Source organism: Branchiostoma floridae, chromosome 8 (assembly GCF_000003815.2).
Source record: "Branchiostoma floridae strain S238N-H82 chromosome 8, Bfl_VNyyK, whole genome shotgun sequence".
In the NCBI taxonomy this organism is placed as follows: Eukaryota; Metazoa; Chordata; class Leptocardii; order Amphioxiformes; family Branchiostomatidae; genus Branchiostoma; species Branchiostoma floridae.
In genome coordinates, this window is record NC_049986.1 from 4,941,567 (window position 1) to 4,961,457 (window position 19,891).

The 19,891-nt window shown below is 39.4% G+C and overlaps 2 protein-coding genes across 2 annotated transcripts in view; one reads left to right on the plus strand and one right to left on the minus strand.

The window, feature by feature from the left end:
* LOC118420604 (poly [ADP-ribose] polymerase 2-like) overlaps positions 1 to 17,936 on the minus strand; it is a 20,854-nt gene extending 2,918 nt beyond the window's left edge. Inside the window, exons 1-13 of the mRNA XM_035827446.1 lie at positions 17,656 to 17,936; positions 16,254 to 16,324; positions 12,744 to 12,794; positions 11,743 to 11,839; positions 10,083 to 10,158; positions 9,637 to 9,733; positions 8,554 to 8,631; positions 8,178 to 8,262; positions 7,022 to 7,160; positions 6,386 to 6,449; positions 5,682 to 5,816; positions 3,270 to 3,394; positions 2,688 to 2,787 (exon numbers count right to left, since the gene is read on the minus strand). Of these exons, the coding sequence (XP_035683339.1) occupies positions 2,688 to 2,787; positions 3,270 to 3,394; positions 5,682 to 5,816; positions 6,386 to 6,449; positions 7,022 to 7,160; positions 8,178 to 8,262; positions 8,554 to 8,631; positions 9,637 to 9,733; positions 10,083 to 10,158; positions 11,743 to 11,839; positions 12,744 to 12,794; positions 16,254 to 16,324; positions 17,656 to 17,665 (1,128 nt within the window). The 5' untranslated portion in view covers positions 17,666 to 17,936. The remainder of the gene's footprint in view (positions 1 to 2,687; positions 2,788 to 3,269; positions 3,395 to 5,681; positions 5,817 to 6,385; positions 6,450 to 7,021; positions 7,161 to 8,177; positions 8,263 to 8,553; positions 8,632 to 9,636; positions 9,734 to 10,082; positions 10,159 to 11,742; positions 11,840 to 12,743; positions 12,795 to 16,253; positions 16,325 to 17,655) is intronic.
* A 95-nt stretch (positions 17,937 to 18,031) lies between these two features.
* Positions 18,032 to 19,891, plus strand: part of LOC118420603 (EVI5-like protein) — a 39,297-nt gene continuing 37,437 nt past the window's right edge. Inside the window, exon 1 of the mRNA XM_035827443.1 lies at positions 18,032 to 18,313. The gene's annotated coding sequence lies outside the window, so the exon portion shown is untranslated. The remainder of the gene's footprint in view (positions 18,314 to 19,891) is intronic.

The following is a 19,891-nucleotide window of genomic DNA, read 5'->3' on the forward strand; positions in this document are numbered from 1 at the left end:
TTGTGGATGGAACTTTGTGATTTTTGGTAGGTGTGTAGCAGTTGTCGAAAGGAATGCCAAGTTTGAAAACGGTTTACCTGGCGTTTTCCTACGGTACTGCAGCGAGCTTGGTATGTTTTTTGCGGTTTGTTTTTGGCAGCATAAGTCAAAATCTAGCTGGGCGATTTTCACGAAACTTGGTAGGTGTGTAGCGGTTTTGGAGAGGAAGGTCAAGTGCGAAAATGGTTTACCTGGCTCTTACCTATGGTGCTGTAGCGGGATTTGTATGTAAGTGCGTTTGTCTGTAAGCAAGATAACTCGAGAACCCTTGAATGGATCCTGATTATATTTGTTAGGTGGATTGGGGTTAGGAAAACGAAGGTCAAGTTCGATAATGGGCACCCTAGTGGCTGCCTAAGGTACTGCAGCAAAACTTTTAATTTTGGCACTTCGTGTTCTGGACATGCTGTGGTCATGATTTTTGAGTGGTAGATAGCCCTTGAAACAGAGAGTAAGTGCTGTGAGTTTGGACCCCCTATCGGCTTTTTGGGAACTGCAGGCACCGATTTCCGTTCAAACTTTGGACGAGGATAACTTGAGAACGTGTAAACAGATCATCAGGATTTTCGGTATGTAGATAGAATGAGTGATGACTTATACAATGTAATACTAATTATGCAAATTAGTAGCTTATTTGCATAATTAATGAGGAAAGTTCATAAATCCATGCCAACAGCATATAACTCAAGAAGCTGTGTATGGATTTTCATGATATTTAGTATTTAAGTAGCGGCTGCAGAAAGGAAGGTTGTGTTCGAAAATAGTTGACGTAGCATTTTCCGTTAGGACGGTAGCAGGCCGAGTGTGTGCGTCCTTTTGTTTGTGGAATGCATAACTCGAGAAGCCTTGAAAAAATCCTGATGATATTTGGTAGGTGGGTAGGGGTCAGGAAAACGAAGATAAATTATGATAGTGGGCCCCCTAGCGGCTTCCTAAGGTACTGCAGCAAGACTTATTAACAGAAATAAACTGTGCTCTATATATCTCATTTTGACCTATATCTATGGACACAGCTGTTATACAGATGGTTTGCTGGAGGACGCCCTTACACTGGGGACAAAGTCTAAATTGACAAGCATGAAATTCTGATTGACCAGGGATGCTACCAGGTCATCTGTCAGGTCACAGTCTGGTTTTGGTAATGTTTGTGTGCTTGTGAGGAACAATAAGACCTTAAAGTCTTAAATAAAGGCATGATTATTTGGCGAAGAGATGGGTTCGTTGAACTCTAGTTTTTTATTCCATCGTTAGACATTCCCATTCTAAAGGGAAAGAAAGATAGATGTATCATGATAGCACTGATGGATGTAATAACAAATGGAAGTTGATATTTTTATTGGTAATGTCGCAGTTAAGCACCACTTTTAAACAAAAAGTGCTATCATCATATATAGCTATAGTAGTTTTAACGAATTGTAGATATGATATATTTTAGAGCTGTATTTGTCTAAGACGTCTGTTAGTGATTCAGTCCGAGTACAGTCAAACCTGTCTATAGCGGCCACTCAAGGGACTGGTCAAAATTGGCCACTATAGAGAGGTGGCCACTATAGAGAATATGCTAATTAATTGACCACAAGCAATAAGTTACACATGGTTCTAGTACCCACTGATCTTTATTCACACAATACAGTACTGTACATGTACTGCAATGATTTTTACACTATATGTATTAAGAAAACAAAAGCTATAAAAAGTATTAAATGTTCTACAGTTGATATTGTCTGAAGAGACCGGTATCGTCATATTTCTTTGATCTTTCGTCTTGTATCCTTTGATACTTCGCCGTCCGTGTGTTCCCGCTCGCGTTCACACGTCAGATTTGCCCATTATGCTAATTTGGTACTCACAAGAAAAGTCACGTCATTTTAGACTTATCTCTTAATAAATGTAAGAATACAATCCACCATAGTCTGAAGTTCATATAATTTTGTCTTTGTAACAATTTATCTAGAAATTTTTGTGATGTAAATTAACCTAAGCTATAGTGTATTAGAACGTAACTTTAACACAATTTACCTCCGTAATATTGGTGTCGTCTATTGACCTTATATGACCTCGTTTGTAAGCAGGTATGGGTAGCGCCAGTTTATGAAGTTTTGTTTTGAAAATAAGTCAAAGAGGTTTTCAATCCGGCGTAGGGTGACGATACGGCCGCTGTATATGGCCGAACGCGTGCCGAAACATAGATCAGCGGTCTGCGTGGCCGTAATCGGCAGTGTTTTTGTACCTGCGGGACCGGAAATCGTGTGGCCGTGGCCGCGTTGGACAGGTGGCCGCTAAGCCTATTTCTTAATCATTACGAATCCAAGGGACCGACAAAAAGTGGCCACTATATAGGCAGGTGGCCGTTATGCAAAGGTGGCCGCTAATACAGGTTTGACTGTACTGCTTTGTTACATGAACGGTGCAATTCATTTAACTACATGTACATCTAGTTAACTGCTAGACTGTCATTTTGAATGTTAGAATCAATAAAAACCCAATCATCATGTTCTATTTAGTCCTTCCTTCTGGCCTTGTTGGGGGCTAAAACAGGCCAAACTTTAGGGGAAATTTCTATATCATATCCTAATTTATAATGTTATGCAAGACTAGTTCAACTGAATTTGTTCCATTTTCCACACTTTCAGTTCCCTTGTACATACCATGTACCCAGTGACGGGAGCTTCAGGAGGTGCTATTCGCAGACCCTGGCTCAGGATGCCCATCCAGTTGGTCAGTCTGGACCCATGCCACAGCAACATTCTGCAAGCAACATGATGAAAAACAAAACAATCTATAGCAACAATGGACTACAGTTACATGCATGTACATTCTGCAGTCAATATCTATTAGGCTACCAGTATGTTAAGATTCACAATTCTCTATTCAACATACCGTAGGTGATTAATAGAAGGTACATTTCCACACATAGCTATCAATGCACACTTCTTATAGGGCACACTGAATGTAACATCATCTCGCACTCAGAAGTTGTAACATTCTGACATGTACATGTGTGTACATGACTTGTACAATCAGTTTTGTCCCAGGGAAGAAAGGACTACTTAATTGTTGGCAGGTGATTGTTACTGGTTGTGTACAAAAACTTTCATTGATACCCAGTGAATTACCAACTTCATCAAAGATGACTGCAACCTAGTTAAAAGCTGCAATACTTTTGAGGCTCACTTTTCAGTCATCACCATACAAAACTAAATAAAAAAGTACAAGAAGTACAGGTTTACCTGTTCCCAACATCGTTGAAGCCCTCCGCTTCTCCTGCTCTTTGGACAGCAAAAACATCCTGTACCTCCATGGTGTAGTGGCCATGTGTTTTAGCATGTGTGTTCTGTAAATACTGTTCCACAATCTGGGAAGATTTGAACTTGATTAGCATGGGGCACATCTTGATAAAAAACAATGGGCACAGCTTTCACAAATGGATACAAACTCCACACTCGTCCTGATGCAGAACCGTGTAATTAGCACAACTTTGCCACCAAACGAGTAGATCATAACCAGTTTACATTGTACATCTGAACAATGTCATGCAAATGCAGTTTTGGTATGAAAGTCATGGAGTGAAAACCCCAGCAACAGAGAATTGCACCTTGCCACACATACACATGTCTATCTTCTATCTATACAAAAGTAAAAACCAATATGTAGACAAAGTCATGATAAAAGTGACTATGTTAAAGACTGACATATTGCAGCTACTAACTTATGACAATCTTACATTAAAAACTTCATTCCAAACCTTTATTTGTTGTGATATATAGATGCTTAAGGTGTGAGGTAATGCTTTGACTCTGTTGTGGGTGTGTACATTTCACCAATCAACCACAAACTGGACTATTAATATTGCAGTGTACATGGGGCAATGACCTTGTGTGATGCTCTGGATACCAAAGGCTCGTCTAGTCTGTGAATAAAAAATGCACAGCTACTACTATAAGTATTAACCTTTCAAGTTATTCGTTCGTTTCAAGATCAAACTAAGTTTTGGCCGACATGTTGGATCGTTAGGTTTTATTGCTTGACAGACGATAGGACAATAAGGTGGTGATTGCTTTTGATTCATAGTTTACTGCATAGTACAAGTCTATCGTTATCAAAAATGTATACCAAGTATTTGCCAGCCTCAAATACATGCATGTATTCATTGATTGCACAAGCCATTGTAACCTCTCTTGACACTGGCGATCCAATGTGGCGGCCAGAAATTTGTTCGATCTCAAAACAAGCAGAATAACTTTAAAAACTAGTAAATAATAATAATAATAATGTTTATTTGCAAACTCATGCCCAAGGGCTAATTGCATACAGTCTCAAGAACTAAGAGAAGTAAATAGAGTAATACATAAAACTAGTGTCTAATCAACTACGTGATACTATGGATACTATTGTCAGCAGTGGTTAATGAACTGTCCCACGTTCTGTATGATGGTGGGATATTGTGCTTTTAGTAGAAATATAGTCTTTTGGTAATCACTTAGGTGGTAAAAACTTGGTGAAACAGTGAGAACTGTTTGAAATAATGTTTCTTTCGGTTTCATAGTGGGTACACTGGCTAATAAAATGTGTTTCATTTTTCCACTGCATTCATTGAGCAATATATACACAATCTCTCATGTACAGGGAGCTGTTTATAGCGGCCCCTTTCTATCTCTAAAGGATGTGCGCTTGTTCTTATCTTACATATGGCTGATCTTTCATTAAACTCTTTATGATATAGATAATTTTCCATCGCGTATTCGGATTTTTACCATTTTTTTTAAATCTTATCTTACCGTTATCTAGGGACAGTTGATGAGAAAACATTTGAACATACATATCAGTAAGTCTTCTCTTCAGCAATGTACATATGTTCTTATTGTCTAATGTAGGGTAGTTGGTGTTCCATAAGAAAGAATAGCCTGTATTATCTATTATTTCTTTAACGTGGTGCAGCCAGTTTTTCTTCTAACTATTTCTCATATTGTATTCCTGACAGAGTCGTGCGTCCTCCAGTAAGGGGTGTGTGGAACTAACTGTCCAGTTGTTTTACTCTTAGCCAGTATTTTATTACACGTACGGATATACATTGTATCTACATCTGTTGGGAACATCCCAAGCTCTGCCCTGCATGCTTGATTACATGAATTCCTGTGCACACCAAGGATGTTTTTATAAAAACGGTTCTGGGTTGTTTCAACAGGACATTTGTCATTTGAGAAATCTTTGCCCCAGATCTCACAGGCATACAACAGTATAGACTTGATACATGTATCATAGATTTTAAGTAGGGTCTTTGGGGACAGTAAACACCTAGGAGTTACAATTGCTGCACATCTATTTTATTCATAACTGCATGGACAATGTATCCAGAGACTCACACATGTTATTGCCCCACATACACTGCATAGTACACCTTAGTTTGTGTTGTTCAGGTACATTGTAATTGTATATTATAGTTGCCACAGTTGGTCATTAAAACTTTGATTCATGTACATCATCTTAGTGTTGGAAGAAAGTTTTAGTGTTATATTATGATTACTACCATAACAGTTTGTTTTGGTACGACACAGAGATTTAGTGCACAATAACATAATTACACAAATTTTATACAATTCTTGCAACATTACACATTTTTGAGACATTTTGTGGAGCCTGACCTTGTAGTGAGGATGGGTGTGTTCCATTGGCTCCAGCTTACACTTCAGGGACTGGTACTGTTTGTCAACAGGGTGCTGATCATCATCAGTCTTCCCTTTCAGTAAGGTCATGGCAACTTCAATGTCATCCAGGGCCTAGAGAAGACCAGCAAGCATTGGTAAAGAGTACTTGCTAGTGCAGAATATGATACACAAACATGCAGTACATGTATGACTAGTTCAATCCATTTTTTTTTCTGTCAAGAAAATAAAGATTTTGCTCTCATGACAAAATCTTTTCATTAGTTTCCTACATGACAAATATGTTTTCTCTTACACATTAGACACACAGTCTAAAAATTTAATCACCAACAGTAAGAATTACAAAAAATTCATCACTTGTGCTTTTAAAGTGATGAAAATACTGTAAATGCACTTAAGTTCGCGGGGATTTAATTTCGCGGTAGCAGGAAAAAGGACTTTTCGCGGTGGATTTAATTTCGCGGTAACACCATAGACTGCAGTCTAATACCATATTAGAAAAATATTCGCGGTGGTTTTAAGTTCGCGGTGATGTGGTCACCGCGAAAACCGCGAACATTAATCCACCGCGAACATTTCTGCATTTACAGTATGCTAGATTTGTTTTCGTTAAGGTCTCACTTCGCATTTTTTTTTACAATTTGGGATTTCACTATCATAGCAACATCATCACATCTACTCACTTCCAGCAATTTGAGCTTGGCTTTCAGCTCTTCATGAGTGCGAATAACAGGAGGCTGGCGCATTCTGGGTAGAAAATAACAAGATGACATGTTACTTCATGGCCATGGACCCTTATCTGTGTTGGTAGAAGACATAGTCATAGTGCAATGCTAAACTTGCGTCCACCACAATGGTGTTCACGGATCAAATTTTCAAGGACCACAGTGACTGTTGCCTTCTTCGGGATCTGGTCCAATTCCTGAAGAAAGCAACAGTGGTCATTGAAAATTTGATCTATGTTTTTTGTGTTGGGAGAAAGTTTAGCATTGAACTATGAGATGACATGTGAACAGTCAATATGTATAAATTATAGGGAAAGTTAGTAGGTTGAGAATCAAAGGCCTGAGGGAGGGCTATTTCTGGACATAAACCTTGAGGAATGACTGCCCACAAGGTTCAATAATTTTTACAAATGACAAACCATTACTGACTTCATAGAGAGTACCAGTCCAAGCAACAAAAAAAAGGTCAATAATCCGGTTGATATGGTAATTTAAGTATGACATTAGGACCCCAACTGTTAACAGTAAAATGCTGATATTTTCCATTCTGCTAGCCATTAAAAGGTCATATACTGTATCTCCTGTATTTCCTACCCAAAGTCATGCGGAATGCGTGTGTAGAAGTCATTGCAGGCCTGTACCAGCTTGCTTCCTGATGTCTTCCCATCCAAGCAGGACTCAATCTGTTTTAGTGCCTTGTATCCCAGTTTGATCTGTTCCTTGGTCAGTTTGCCTACAATGACATATAATGATACATTCATATGTTATGTTAGGCGTATATCTTATGTGTCAGTCATGACTCCAGCAATGGCTGCCTGTGTGTGTGTCTCACAGGTATTGTCTTGTTGCCATCGTTTCTATAAATTAAATCAAATCAAGGACACCCACAACAGTGATATTGGAAGGTTCAATAAACTGCCAATATCACAAGTATTATTGAAAATGTCTAATGTGCAATGTGTAAAACTGAATCAAAAGCTATAGCCATGTCCTTCACATTGTACTTATCATGTGCAAATGTATACATACAGAATATGAAACTGTATTCCACATCACCCAAGGTACCAGCCCGACCACCGTTCGGATCACCCGCCAACCGAAGAAAATTTGGTGTCAAAAAATGGAAACAACACTAAACTCCTCAGGCCGTTGTTTTTTTGTGTGTTATTTAAGCGTTATATCTTCTCCCAAGACCTTTTGAAAAAAATTTATTTTTATTTTTCTTTTGACCTGTCAGTCCAATTTTTTCTGAAAAAAATTCAGGAAGCAATCAACAAATAAATTTGGTGTGGCCTAAGGAGAAATGGACGGTTTGCTATGGTTTTGAGTTTGCAATACTGATATGGCCTACCTACTGTCAATAATGGAAACCCTGGCGCTGTAACAAGTCGGAAACCACCTATCATACTTAGCGACTCAGGGCATGGGTGCTACAGATGGACAGAACAGTTTCGGCAGGGCTGGGTTGATCAACAATCAGTGATATAATATTGTATCTATCCTCTGGATAGGTGTCACTCCTTGATAAATACATGTATGTATTCGATGGTCAAAGATCGGGTCTGTATTCAATTTGGCTTGTTAATATTCAGAAAATTGGGTAGGCGGGAAAAGACAGAAAAAACTTTTCGCTGTGTTTTTGAGTTCGCACTGATGCGTCACCATGATAACCACCCACATAAAATCACAGCCAACATTTCAACATTTACAATAACACTTCCTTGGACTGAAACAACTTGACAGTCCATACCCAGTGGTGCTTTCTTGGTGTCATACTTCATCTCTTTCACTGCATCCTCCATGGTTTGGATATTGCATATGAGCTCAATAAGGCTCTGTAAAACAAAAACGACAGTTCTTGAAGTGCACTTTTCTAAATAGTAATAAGGTGAAAAGAAATGGATATATGATTATACAAGTTATATATCTATGAGACCACCATAAAATTATACAGTCTTGCCTCCATTCCAAAGCTATTTGATATTCCTTCCCTTTGATAATACAAAAAACTTAATTTAGCTGGTGAACATGAACAAAAAGGGAATGTACACTAGAAAGGCAACATTTTCAACAATGGTATTCCTAATATGTATTCCCCAACCATTACAAAATAAAATCTAGTGCACCTGTACTCTTTCATTCAGCTTGGACTCTAGTTTAATCTTCTTCTTTTTTGGACCAGCATCCACAGCATCCTCCTCTTCCTGTTCACAAGTACCACAACATTATACAATGATGTATTGCAGACTTGCTGAACAAAAATGCTGCCACATCTAAATTTACATACACATTTCAAAAAGCTTTAAAACATCATCTTTGCAATGCCTAGCAAAATAATGCTGTGTTTGCTGCTGTTGGTATCCTTCTGTCTCCAAAGAGACTAGGGTCCTGAGAAAATTAGGATCAGTAGGTACCCATTCTTATATTTTTTAGCCGAAGTGATACGAAAAAATGCAGTGTAAAACTGAAATGCATCAAGCACTAGCTGGTTTTACAACATCATAATCATACATATATACATGGGTATTGTACAAGCACAATAGAATTGGTCAGGTAGCTGGAAACACAACATTTTTCCTATGCCTAATCTAAAACATGAATTGTGCTTGAATTAAGCTTCAAAACCGCAATTGTGTCACACTACATTGTGTCTTTAAACCAAGCTTCTAAACAGCAATATAATGACACATGTCCATTGCTACAACACATGTATCTTCTTCTCACAGCATTTGGTAGCTGTGAGCCATTGAAAAGCTCTGTAGCTTTCTCAAACCTTTAGTACTGTAAATGCATTTAAGTTGACGGTGATTTTAAATTCGCGGTAGCACCATGCTATGTTGTCTCTTACTGCCGTGGAAAAATGTTCGCGGTGGTTTCAAGTTCGCGGTAAAACGGCCACCGCGAAAACCGCGAACATTAAACCACCGTGAAAGTTTCTCCACTTACAGTACTACTGCTTACTGCACAATGCATACATGTAAATGACAAGCCAAAAATCTGACAAACATAAAATAGTCTTTGAAGTTTCTTGGTGCTTACTGTCTGGAAAGTATATTTCTGAGTGTCTTGTATTTTTGTTATTGTTTCGGTCATAGTCTGTACTGTATAAACTGACTGGTAGTAGTAGTGGTGGTAGACGTACATGTACATGTAGTAGTTATTGCTTACTGTAGATTGAGTGGGACAAATTAATCAAAGATCTCAATAACCTTTGGGCTGTAGTCCATCTGCAGAAGATCGTACTTCCCAGCAACTTTGCAGAACTTCTTACGATTTGCCCATTCATTCTTTGTCTTGTCGAAAAATCTGCGCAAGAAAAAAATCAATTGTAAGGCAAAGTTCTTGTTTCTCATAAGTTTGCGCATTTAGTAATAAGCAAGAGCCCATAACAATGAAGTCAATGAACAGATGGGCTGATACACAGACACAATGTACAGTACTTAGTATATATACACATTCATTGTACCAAGAATTTTTAATTGTTCCTCATTTTGACAAGTACACAGTAAAGTGGACATCAGCTTATTAACGTCATGTTCTAAGACTGTTGTCTGCAACCCTTTCCAGTATGTCAGGTGAGCGGCAACTGCCTCTTGGTCCTGAGGTAGGGTCGCTAACATGCTACATGTATACTATATACACTACTCAGACTTACTTTTTGGTGAACATTTCCTTGGCTTCATCCAAGTTGAATCCATACTCTATCAAGTTGTTCTGTCCTTTTTTCCCAACTGTGACAAGATAAGAATTCAAATTAATCACTGTTTACTAACTAGTATACATGCACAACATCTGAAGCACAAAAAACCATCAGTAGGTGATATATTCACCTGAACCACACATAAAACTGTACATCAGTAGGTGATATAATCCCCTGAACCACACATAAAACTGTACATCAGTAGATGCAGTACTCACCTAGCCTGGGTACCATCCGGAAAGTAGTTCGCTCTGGCGTTCATTATTTACTATATACAGTCGCTTCTAGCTCTGACATTCATTATACACTATATACAGTCGCTTCTCTGTGTTTCCGTCTGGGAATGCGGACCATCTAAACGTCTGGAATCGTCCAAATTCTGGAAGCAGGCGCTGATTGGTTCCCACATATGAGCGAATTATGGAATGGTTTCAAGCGATCGTCCGAACAGGCGTTCCAACACCGGACAAGCTCTCCGTCTGCGGGAGGACCTGTGGTCATCGAACGAGCGCTCTAGAACCTATTCCTTGATTCGCTTATCAACTGATGTTAGCACCAAACGGTTTGAATGCGCACGTCTCCAGACGGATAGCAGAAGCGAACATAGGAGCGAACTACTATCCGGATGGTACCCAGGCTAGTAACTCACCTGAACCACACATAAAACTGTACATCAGTAGTAGTACTCACCTGAACCACACATAAAACTGTACATCAGTAGATGCAGTACTCACCTGACCACACATAAAACTGTACATCAGTAGGTGATATAATCACCTGAACATCAGTAGGTGATATAATCACCTGAACCACACATAAAACTGTACATCAGTAGATGCAATACTCACCTGAACCACACATAAAACTGTACATCAGTAGATGCAGTACTCACCTGACCACACATAAAACTGTACATCAGTAGGTGATATAATCACCTGAACATCAGTAGGTGATATAATCACCTGAACCACACATAAAACTGTACATCAGTAGATGCAGTACTCACCTGAACCACACATAAAACTGTACATCAGTAGATGCAGTACTCCCCTGACCACACATAAAACTGTTCATCAGTAGATGCAGTACTCACCTGAACCACACATAAAACTGTTCATCAGTAGGTGATATAATCACCTGAACCACACATAAAACTGTACATCAGTAGATGCAGTACTCACCTGACCACACATAAAACTGTACATCAGTAGATGCAGTACTCACCTGAACCACACATAAAACTGTACATCAGTAGGTGATATATTCACCTGAACCACACATAAAACTGTACATCAGTAGATGCAGTACTCACCTGAACCACACATAAAACTGTACATCAGTAGATGCAGTACTCACCTGACCACACATAAAACTGTACATCAGTAGATGCAGTACTCACCTGAACCAAACATAAAACTGTACATCAGTAGATGCAGTACTCACCTGACCACACATAAAATTGTACATCAGTAGATGAAGTACTCACTTGGACCACACATAAAACTGTTCATCAGTAGATGCAGTACTCACCTGAACCATGCGTACATCAGTAGTACTACTAATCATGATCACACATACAGTAGAACTGTACCTCAGTAGATGACTGAGTACTCACCTCTTCCCCACCTTAACCACACATAAAACTTCTTGGTGCGGGTCTCCTGCAGGAGTTGTAGTAGGTAGTACTTGTTGTTGTTAAACTGCAAGTTTGTCTGGATGGAAACACAAATTGATTACTTATTTGATTGTAATATCAATAATAATTTAGATTTTTCAGAAACATATTCAGTGGAATCAGAGATTCTTAAACTGACTTAATAATTTGACCTGACCATTGGAAGACAGTAGACTACTGTACAGTGTAACACTAAAAAGACCAAGGCCTCATCCTTGGCTGCAGGCTTTTAGCTAGGATTTTATAATAGGGAGTCCAAACTTATTGGTGAGTCGCGGTAAGTGACTACTAGTATTGTTGGGGGGTCCAGGGACATCCACCTTTCATGGTGCATGGAGTTTTTCATGATTTTAAGTTAAAATAGTGCATTCTAAGGTATCCCAAGAGGCAAAAATACTGTTCCAGAGGTCACAGTAGAAGACTGTGACCACAGATGACCTGGTGGTAGCATCCCTGGTCAATCAGAATTTCATGCTAGTCAGTTTTCTCCCCAGTTTAAGGGCGTCCAGGGGCATCAAATTTCTTGTTATTCTAAGAAAAGTGCGTCCAGATGACCCGTTGACGCATGCCTGGCTAAAAGCCTGCTTGGCTGAGTATTCCCTCATAATGAATGGACTTTAGTATTCAATCCCTTAAATGTTGTTGTTCCTGGTATCATGGCATTTTTGGACTCAAAGGAAGGGCTTAACAAAGCTAACAGCTGTATCTGAATTAAGGCTATCCAGATTCCTCCATCAGGAATAGGTTGCTGATGTCCTCTCCCAGGTACAACTAAAACTCCCCTGATCTAATTTGTTAAATGAGTGATGAACTTTATTGCTCGGCATTTGTACATGGTACAATGTATGGCAACGGCTGTTACACAAAGTACAACATAGGTGTAGAGAATAAGACTTAATATCGTAATTAACATAACAAGAAGGGCTAACAAAAGCCCTTACCTGGTTCAGCATGGCATCCCAAACAGTGTTCCCTTCACAGTATACCTGGGCCTGAGGACAACACAAAACAATCACCAGGGTAGTACAGCCTACAATACAGTATACATCTATCAGGGCTCGAAATACACTTTTTAGTCAACTTGCACCTGTGCAAGTTAAGCCAAAGGTAACTTGCACCAAAAGAAACTTACTTGCACAACCCAAAATAGTGAACTGTTAAACCCTTATCTCCTCTTCTGAAAATTTGCAAATGTACGTGACTAGTAGTAAATGGGGATACATACCGGTAAAGACCACATGTTTGGATATTTGTTTTTCCGTAGCGTATTTTATTAGCTTCGCCAAGAAGCTTATGTTTTTGCCGACTTGGGTCTGTATGTAGGTCAACAGGATATAACTCGAGAAATTGTGGATGGAACTTTTTTATTTTTTGCAGGTGTGTAGCGGTTGTTTAAAGGCATGCCTAGTTCGAAAATGGGTTACCTGGCGTTTTCCTATGGTACATTAGCGAGCTTGGTATTTTTTTTGGTGTTTTTTCGGGAGGCATAAGTCAAAATGTAGCTGGGCGATTTCCACGATATTTGGCAGGTCTGTAGCGGCTGTGGAAAGGATTGCCATGTGCGAGAATGGTTTAGCTACCTTTTACCTATGGTGCTGTAGCTGGCTTTGTATGTAAGTGCGTTTGTCTGTAAGCAAGATAACTCGAGATGTTCTTGATGGATGTTAATGATATTTGGTTGATAGGTAGGGGACACAGAAAGGAAGGTCAAGTTCGATAATGGGCCTCCTGGCAAATTGTTTTGGTACTGCAAGTGAGCATCAAAGTTTGCGCCTAAATTTTCCAGAAGTGCCAGGTTCGTGATTTTTTACTGGTGGATAGCTGTTGGTACTAGGAGTCAATGGTCTAATTTTGGGCCCCCTAGCAGCTTGTTTGGAATTGCAGTGGGTGTTATATTTCGTAACTTTTTAGATGGATAACTCCTGAGGGGATTGATGGATATTTTTTGTTTTTGGTAGGTAGGTACTTTGGATGATTATCAACATAATGAGATGCAAATTATATAAATCACTCTGTATTTAATATAATTACTTAGGGAAACTTCTATAACGGTTGAAAAATACTTGTGACGGAGTCACCTGAAAGGACTTGAATCGACCCATAGATGTCTAAAAATAGAGAGGAAGTAGGTCAAAGGAGCCAGTGGAAGCAGGGGCTCCCTGATAAACAGACGTTGTCTTGGAAGCATGAAATTCTGATTGACCAGGGATGTTACTAGGTCATCCGTGTACTATTCCGCCAGGATGGAGTCTGGTAGAGACTACTGGCTGAAAAATGCCTATAAATGGTCATGGTTCATGTTAGCAAAATACAAAGCCTGACCGTGTCCAACACGTATCTATAAAATTAAGCAATTAAATAGCCTGCTGAATTGATGTCAATACGACGGCACACAGCAAAGGATTCATAGCAGTTGAAATACAACATATCTATATACAAGTGTTGCTTATATCTATATACAGATCAACAATAAAAGCAACACTATATCATGGGAACGGTAAAAATGTAGTAGAGGGAACTTGACGAATATCACTTGATATAAAGATGTAGAGCTAATATCTACGAGACACTTCAGGTGTATTTTCTTATGATGGACTGCAAGGAAACTTGGTGTTCCATGTGCCAGTAACACTACATGGGTCTAAACAAACGAATAAGTACTATGTAAAGTCAGTAATATAACAGAATTGAACAATGACGGCTTGTAACACATAGTACTTACATCTGTGAACTAGGTTAAAACAACAAGTGTCCAAGTGCTGGGACAAGACAAACCCAACATGTTGAAGAACAGCACTTAGGTCAAAAGGGTCACCGTCAATTATCCACGCATTCCTCAACTCTTAACAGAGATGTCATGTTGTAAGGGAAAGGTCGGCTAGAAAGAACTGACATCATTGCGAGAAATACAAATCGCCAAAGGTGACAGGCGGCTGTCATCGGACAGTCGCAGAAATCATAACCTTGGACTCTGTAAAATACCTCTGACTTAACTCGCGACTGCAAAGCTTTACTTTCTATTTTCATGAGATTGAAACAAACGTTCACCAAGGCGGGGGTCGTAGCAATCCTTACATATGGCCCTTAGATGACCCTTGGTGAGTTAAAAAGTTCCGTAAATTGGAAGGAACAACTGTTACAGTGGCCGGGGTTTGGTGAGTGACGAATGCAATTATCGGCGTGACTTTCTGTGGTTTCCAGGTTTCCAAGACCTACCCACATACCAAATATCACTTCAATCCATTCAGCCGGTCTTCAATTTGCTGGTTTCTACATACATACATACATACATACATACATACATACAAACGCTACCCAAAACATAACCAGCTCTCCGAAAGTAATTATGACAACACAAAATAGAACAGTAACCTCATACCTGTACAAATTGTTCTGATTATGCAAAGACATTCATTCACATCGCCAAAACATTTGCTGCATTATGTACACCGACAGAATAGACTAATCTACTCACAATGTTCATAATCCAACCAACCACTACATGATGTGACTAGATAACATATGGACTTATACACATTAATCATTCAAAAAGAACTATCTTCCATAGAAATTGTTTATTTGGCGAAGATATGTGTTCGAGGAACTCTAGTTTTTGGTTTGAAATTGTATAAACTGTTTCATAAAAACTGTGAATTTAGCCTCAATTAAAGACAATTCAATGTCTACAACTCGATAAGATCCATAGATTTCTTCTGGACTCTTCAAGTGACATCCATCACAGTAACTAGTCTTAAGCATCTCCAGAATGAAGTGGTAGAACAACTCAATACAATACATATAACTGGAAAAACCAGTTGAACATATTTAGTATGCAAATGTAACTCATATGCAAATCAAGGTAAGACAGCACCTTAGGAATCATTAGCATTGTAGAGATGGATTTGTTTAAAAAAATAGTTTACCTGGATGTCTAACCAAATTTAGAAATAACAAATTTAGGCTTTTTTTTATTCAGTGTTATTTTCTTTTACCTTTCAATGACAGACAATATTCTCGGTGTGTGTAAGCTTTTTCTAATGTCAGGTATTAGAGGACAAAAGTAACTTGCACTGGTGCAAGTTTGGTCTAAACTTACTTGCACCACACCAATTTTACTTGCACAAACTTGCATATGCATGTGGTATTTCGAGCCCTGTCTATTATACCTGAACAAATATCTTACAGTAGCTAACGTAGCTACATTATACAATGTAGTTTCCCCTCAATCATCAGAAAGAGGCAGTAATTTTGGAAGAGGCTAACAATGAATTGGTGAATTGATATTTAATAGTTTGTAGTATGTAGGCTGACTTACAATACACATTAGAAGTCTAAGATGATTTTCATACCAAGCAGAACTTAATTTGTATTCAAAATACAACTGTTAACTGATTTCAGGCATTTCTGTATGTCAGTATGACTATAACAAGTTATCGTATATGAATGTTTACCTTGCCCAGCAGTCTGGTGCATTCGGTGTCCACAGGGGCCAGTCCCTGGAATGCAACTCTTTTCAATTTATCTGGAAACAAATAAAAAGCCCTTTAGTAAATACATGTAGAAAGATTGAGTAACTAGAAAGACCGATATAATAATTTGCTCCGGAGCAAATAACATGCATTTGCATAATACCGCCAGTAATCATAATATATGATAACGCCAAATGCCATAAACGATAAATTTTCGGAGCTCCATCTGTGCAGCAACAGTAACATCTATTATCATAATACCGGTACGTTTACGACGATTTCTCTAGCCATACTGATTTGACAAATATTGTCAACGCATCATTTTCTCCAATTACATGTTGCTGTTATAGGTTACCCTTGCCACTTCTTCTGTGTAACTTTTCTGCCACTCTTGTCCTGCTAAAAGCGTAATATTGTAATTGTAACACGCCGCGGAATTACACGGCGAACGGGCGCGTGGTTGGGGGGGGGTACAAAATACCGGTAGGAAGAAACACGGCACAATTAACTGCCGCTATGTACATTTATACATCCTCTGATGTTCCTTCCTTTTCTGTCAGTAAAATGCATAAAACATAAACCTGCATGAGCATACAAAGTGTCATGAGAAAACGGACGTATACTGTCAAGAATTTTCATTTAACTTCTGTCCGTCACAACCGCTATGACGTAACACTTCACTGCTAGCATAGATATAAAAATGGCGGGAAAATGGCTGCGTACGTTCAATTTTGCCCATTCAGTCGTAGATCCGGGCTATTATGCAACGGTTCTTCACACTTTTACATGAGTCGTAGGTCACCAACAGAAATTCAAGATTGTTGTTGAATCATGTTCGTCTTGTGCCGTGAGCATGTGTAATTATGATCTATATAAATTTGGCAATGAATGTGACAGTGTGTTCGTCCCACGACGAGCTGCCTACCCCGAAATTTAAAAAAAAGTATACTGAAAACTTTTGGCCTTGTTGTCTTCGAATGCATTGTTATCGATGCTTTGTAAATGGTGTATTGGACACCTAGATGTCTGAAGTGTGCACAGCTCAGAAATAACTATTGTTGCATGTGTAGATCTCTTTAAGTTCCAGTATTTTAATCTACCGGTATAAGTCTTACTACCGGTATTATGCCAATGCATGTTAATTCCGAGGGTATGCATACTTCAGACACCAGGGTGCTCATCACACATTTTTAAGTAGGCTTCGACAACGATGCATAATGCAAATTTCAAAGACAACAAGGTCAAAACTTTTCAGTCCTATAGTTAACGTTAACGGGACAGGCAAAAGCGCCATGGGAAGAACCTACCGTCACGTTCCTCGACGTCTAAACAGTATTTACAATGAAAATGACTACAGTAACAAAGTACAAATTATCAAACTCACTCTCAGACATTTCAAAACGGCAACAGAGGACGTCCAACTGCGTGGCGATATGATATAACGTTAACGTTAGGTCCAGACTGCCGACTGAAGTGTTCTGGCGGGCAAGCACAAACCTGTTTCCCGCGCTAAGAGGCACGACCTTTCACCTTTGACATATATTTTTAAAAGGATATATGAAACAAAATCTGCAAGTATTTTCTTATAATGTTAGACATAATAGCATATTAGTTTAAATGATTATTTAGAAATGAGTTACATGTACGGACGGACGGATATGCCCTAAGGTAGCCTACTAGTACCTGGTCTTGCATATTGGGCTATTCTAAAGCAAATCTGGAGGGGGTTAAACTTCTTGGCCATGTTTCTTTTAAATTTCAACTTTCCCTATCCAACAGCTTTATTCTCTTGTCTAACGTTATAACTTCTAAAACTGTTAACTCTGTTTAAGTTACTTTATATGTCACTACCTTTTCTCAATTTCTAACTTCCCTATTTCAACACCCCTCCAGTTTTTTCCAAACAGCCGTTGCGTCATATTGTGACCCGGAAGTAGCGGTTCCGCTGAGATCTGAGATGAAACAGCCCAGAGGCTCAGTCCATGGTTGCACTGGAACCACTAACTTTACTGCTGACAGAACTATCATCATCAGACATCACGGTAAGTCTGAATGGAGATGATCTTCAAGTAGGAATCATTTTGCTCATGCTTGATGACTGTGAAAGGTACTTTTACAGGACAGGGGAAATTTTACATAGCGACATAAAAACCATTGGAGTTGACATAATACTATATTTTAAAAAAAACCTAATTCACAGAGATTAGAACACATGTGTGGCATCAGGAATTCTACTAGGTAATATTTAGGGTAAGGCCCTGATTGAAAACAAAACCTGTCTGAACATTGTTATGTAAATGAAACAATGGTTGAGACCAGGACTGTTTACAATTTTGGGGCCTTAGCTCGTTAAGATACTGTAAGTGCAGAAACTTTTGCGGTGGTTTAATGGTCGCGGTTTTCGCCGTGGCCGCTTCACCACGAACTTAAAACCACCGCAAACATTTCTCCAAGGCAGAAAGAGACTACAGTGCATGGTACTACCTCGAACTTAAAACGGTGACCGCGAAAAGTCATTTTTCCCGCTAACGCGAAATCAAATCCCCGCGAACTTAAATGCATTTACAGTAACCTAGAATTCCTGTGGCAGCTCATTCGTTTTGACCTATGTGAAAAGGCTTCTTGTATGGATGCAAAGCTGGTTTGCCTTCAGCGGTTCACTCATACAAATTACAATTTCTTCAAGTTGAGTGATCTTGACTGTCTCATCCGTGTCTTCAGAGTTGCTGTCTGACCAGACCGCTCGCACAAGGTCGGGGACTTTGCTGTCCCGCCGGAGACTTCGTAACTTCTCCTCAATGTGAGAGCTACCCTGCTGCTTTCTGGAGTATTCTCTCATCGCTCAAACTTGCACTTTTTCTGCGGGCATATGGACCTGGATGGCCTCTCACCTGCAGTCAACACACTTTACATTGACTTCCCGTCTTCTCTCTTACAAAATCCGACTCCATATCAGTCAATCTGATAAACCACAAACTACCCAGTGACATCAACTCATGTGGTCAGGTCAAAGTTCACACCGGCTGCACAAAAAGGAATATGTTTATGATCAATGGACCCTTCCAGCCGAACACCATAAGCCCCCTGTTCGATCTCGGGTTCGATTTCAAAACCTTGGTCAAAAACGGCGCGAGTTGCAAAAACATCGCCGCTGCCGCTATTAAGCTGAGGATACCGTATGACTTCGGTTTAGCTTTTTCGGCCCTGAAATCCTCTCAGAACCGGCGACAGGAAAATGCTATGTATTCTTTGTGTAAGGCTACGTCCACTGGGTACATTCGTTTGAGGTGGAGGCGTATAAAGTTGCGGTCAGGGCGATATAATTTCAGTCAAAGTGGAAGCGGGAGGCGCTCCATAATATTACCTTGTTAGTGGGCAGGAGTGCCCGGTTTCTGACATGCGGTCGATGCAGGTGTAAAGCTGGGTACGTATATCTGTGACAGGTTTTCTACCGTGTTTGTTGCATGCATGACATTTACATACATGCTCAGGAGAAAAACCAAACTAAGAAGAAAGCAGCTCGGCCACTCACGGAGAGGGATCTTGTACCACATGCCAAAATATAAGACCCTAATACAAAGTCCGCTAGTGCAGAGTCCCGTCTCTTCTAGTACACTGCT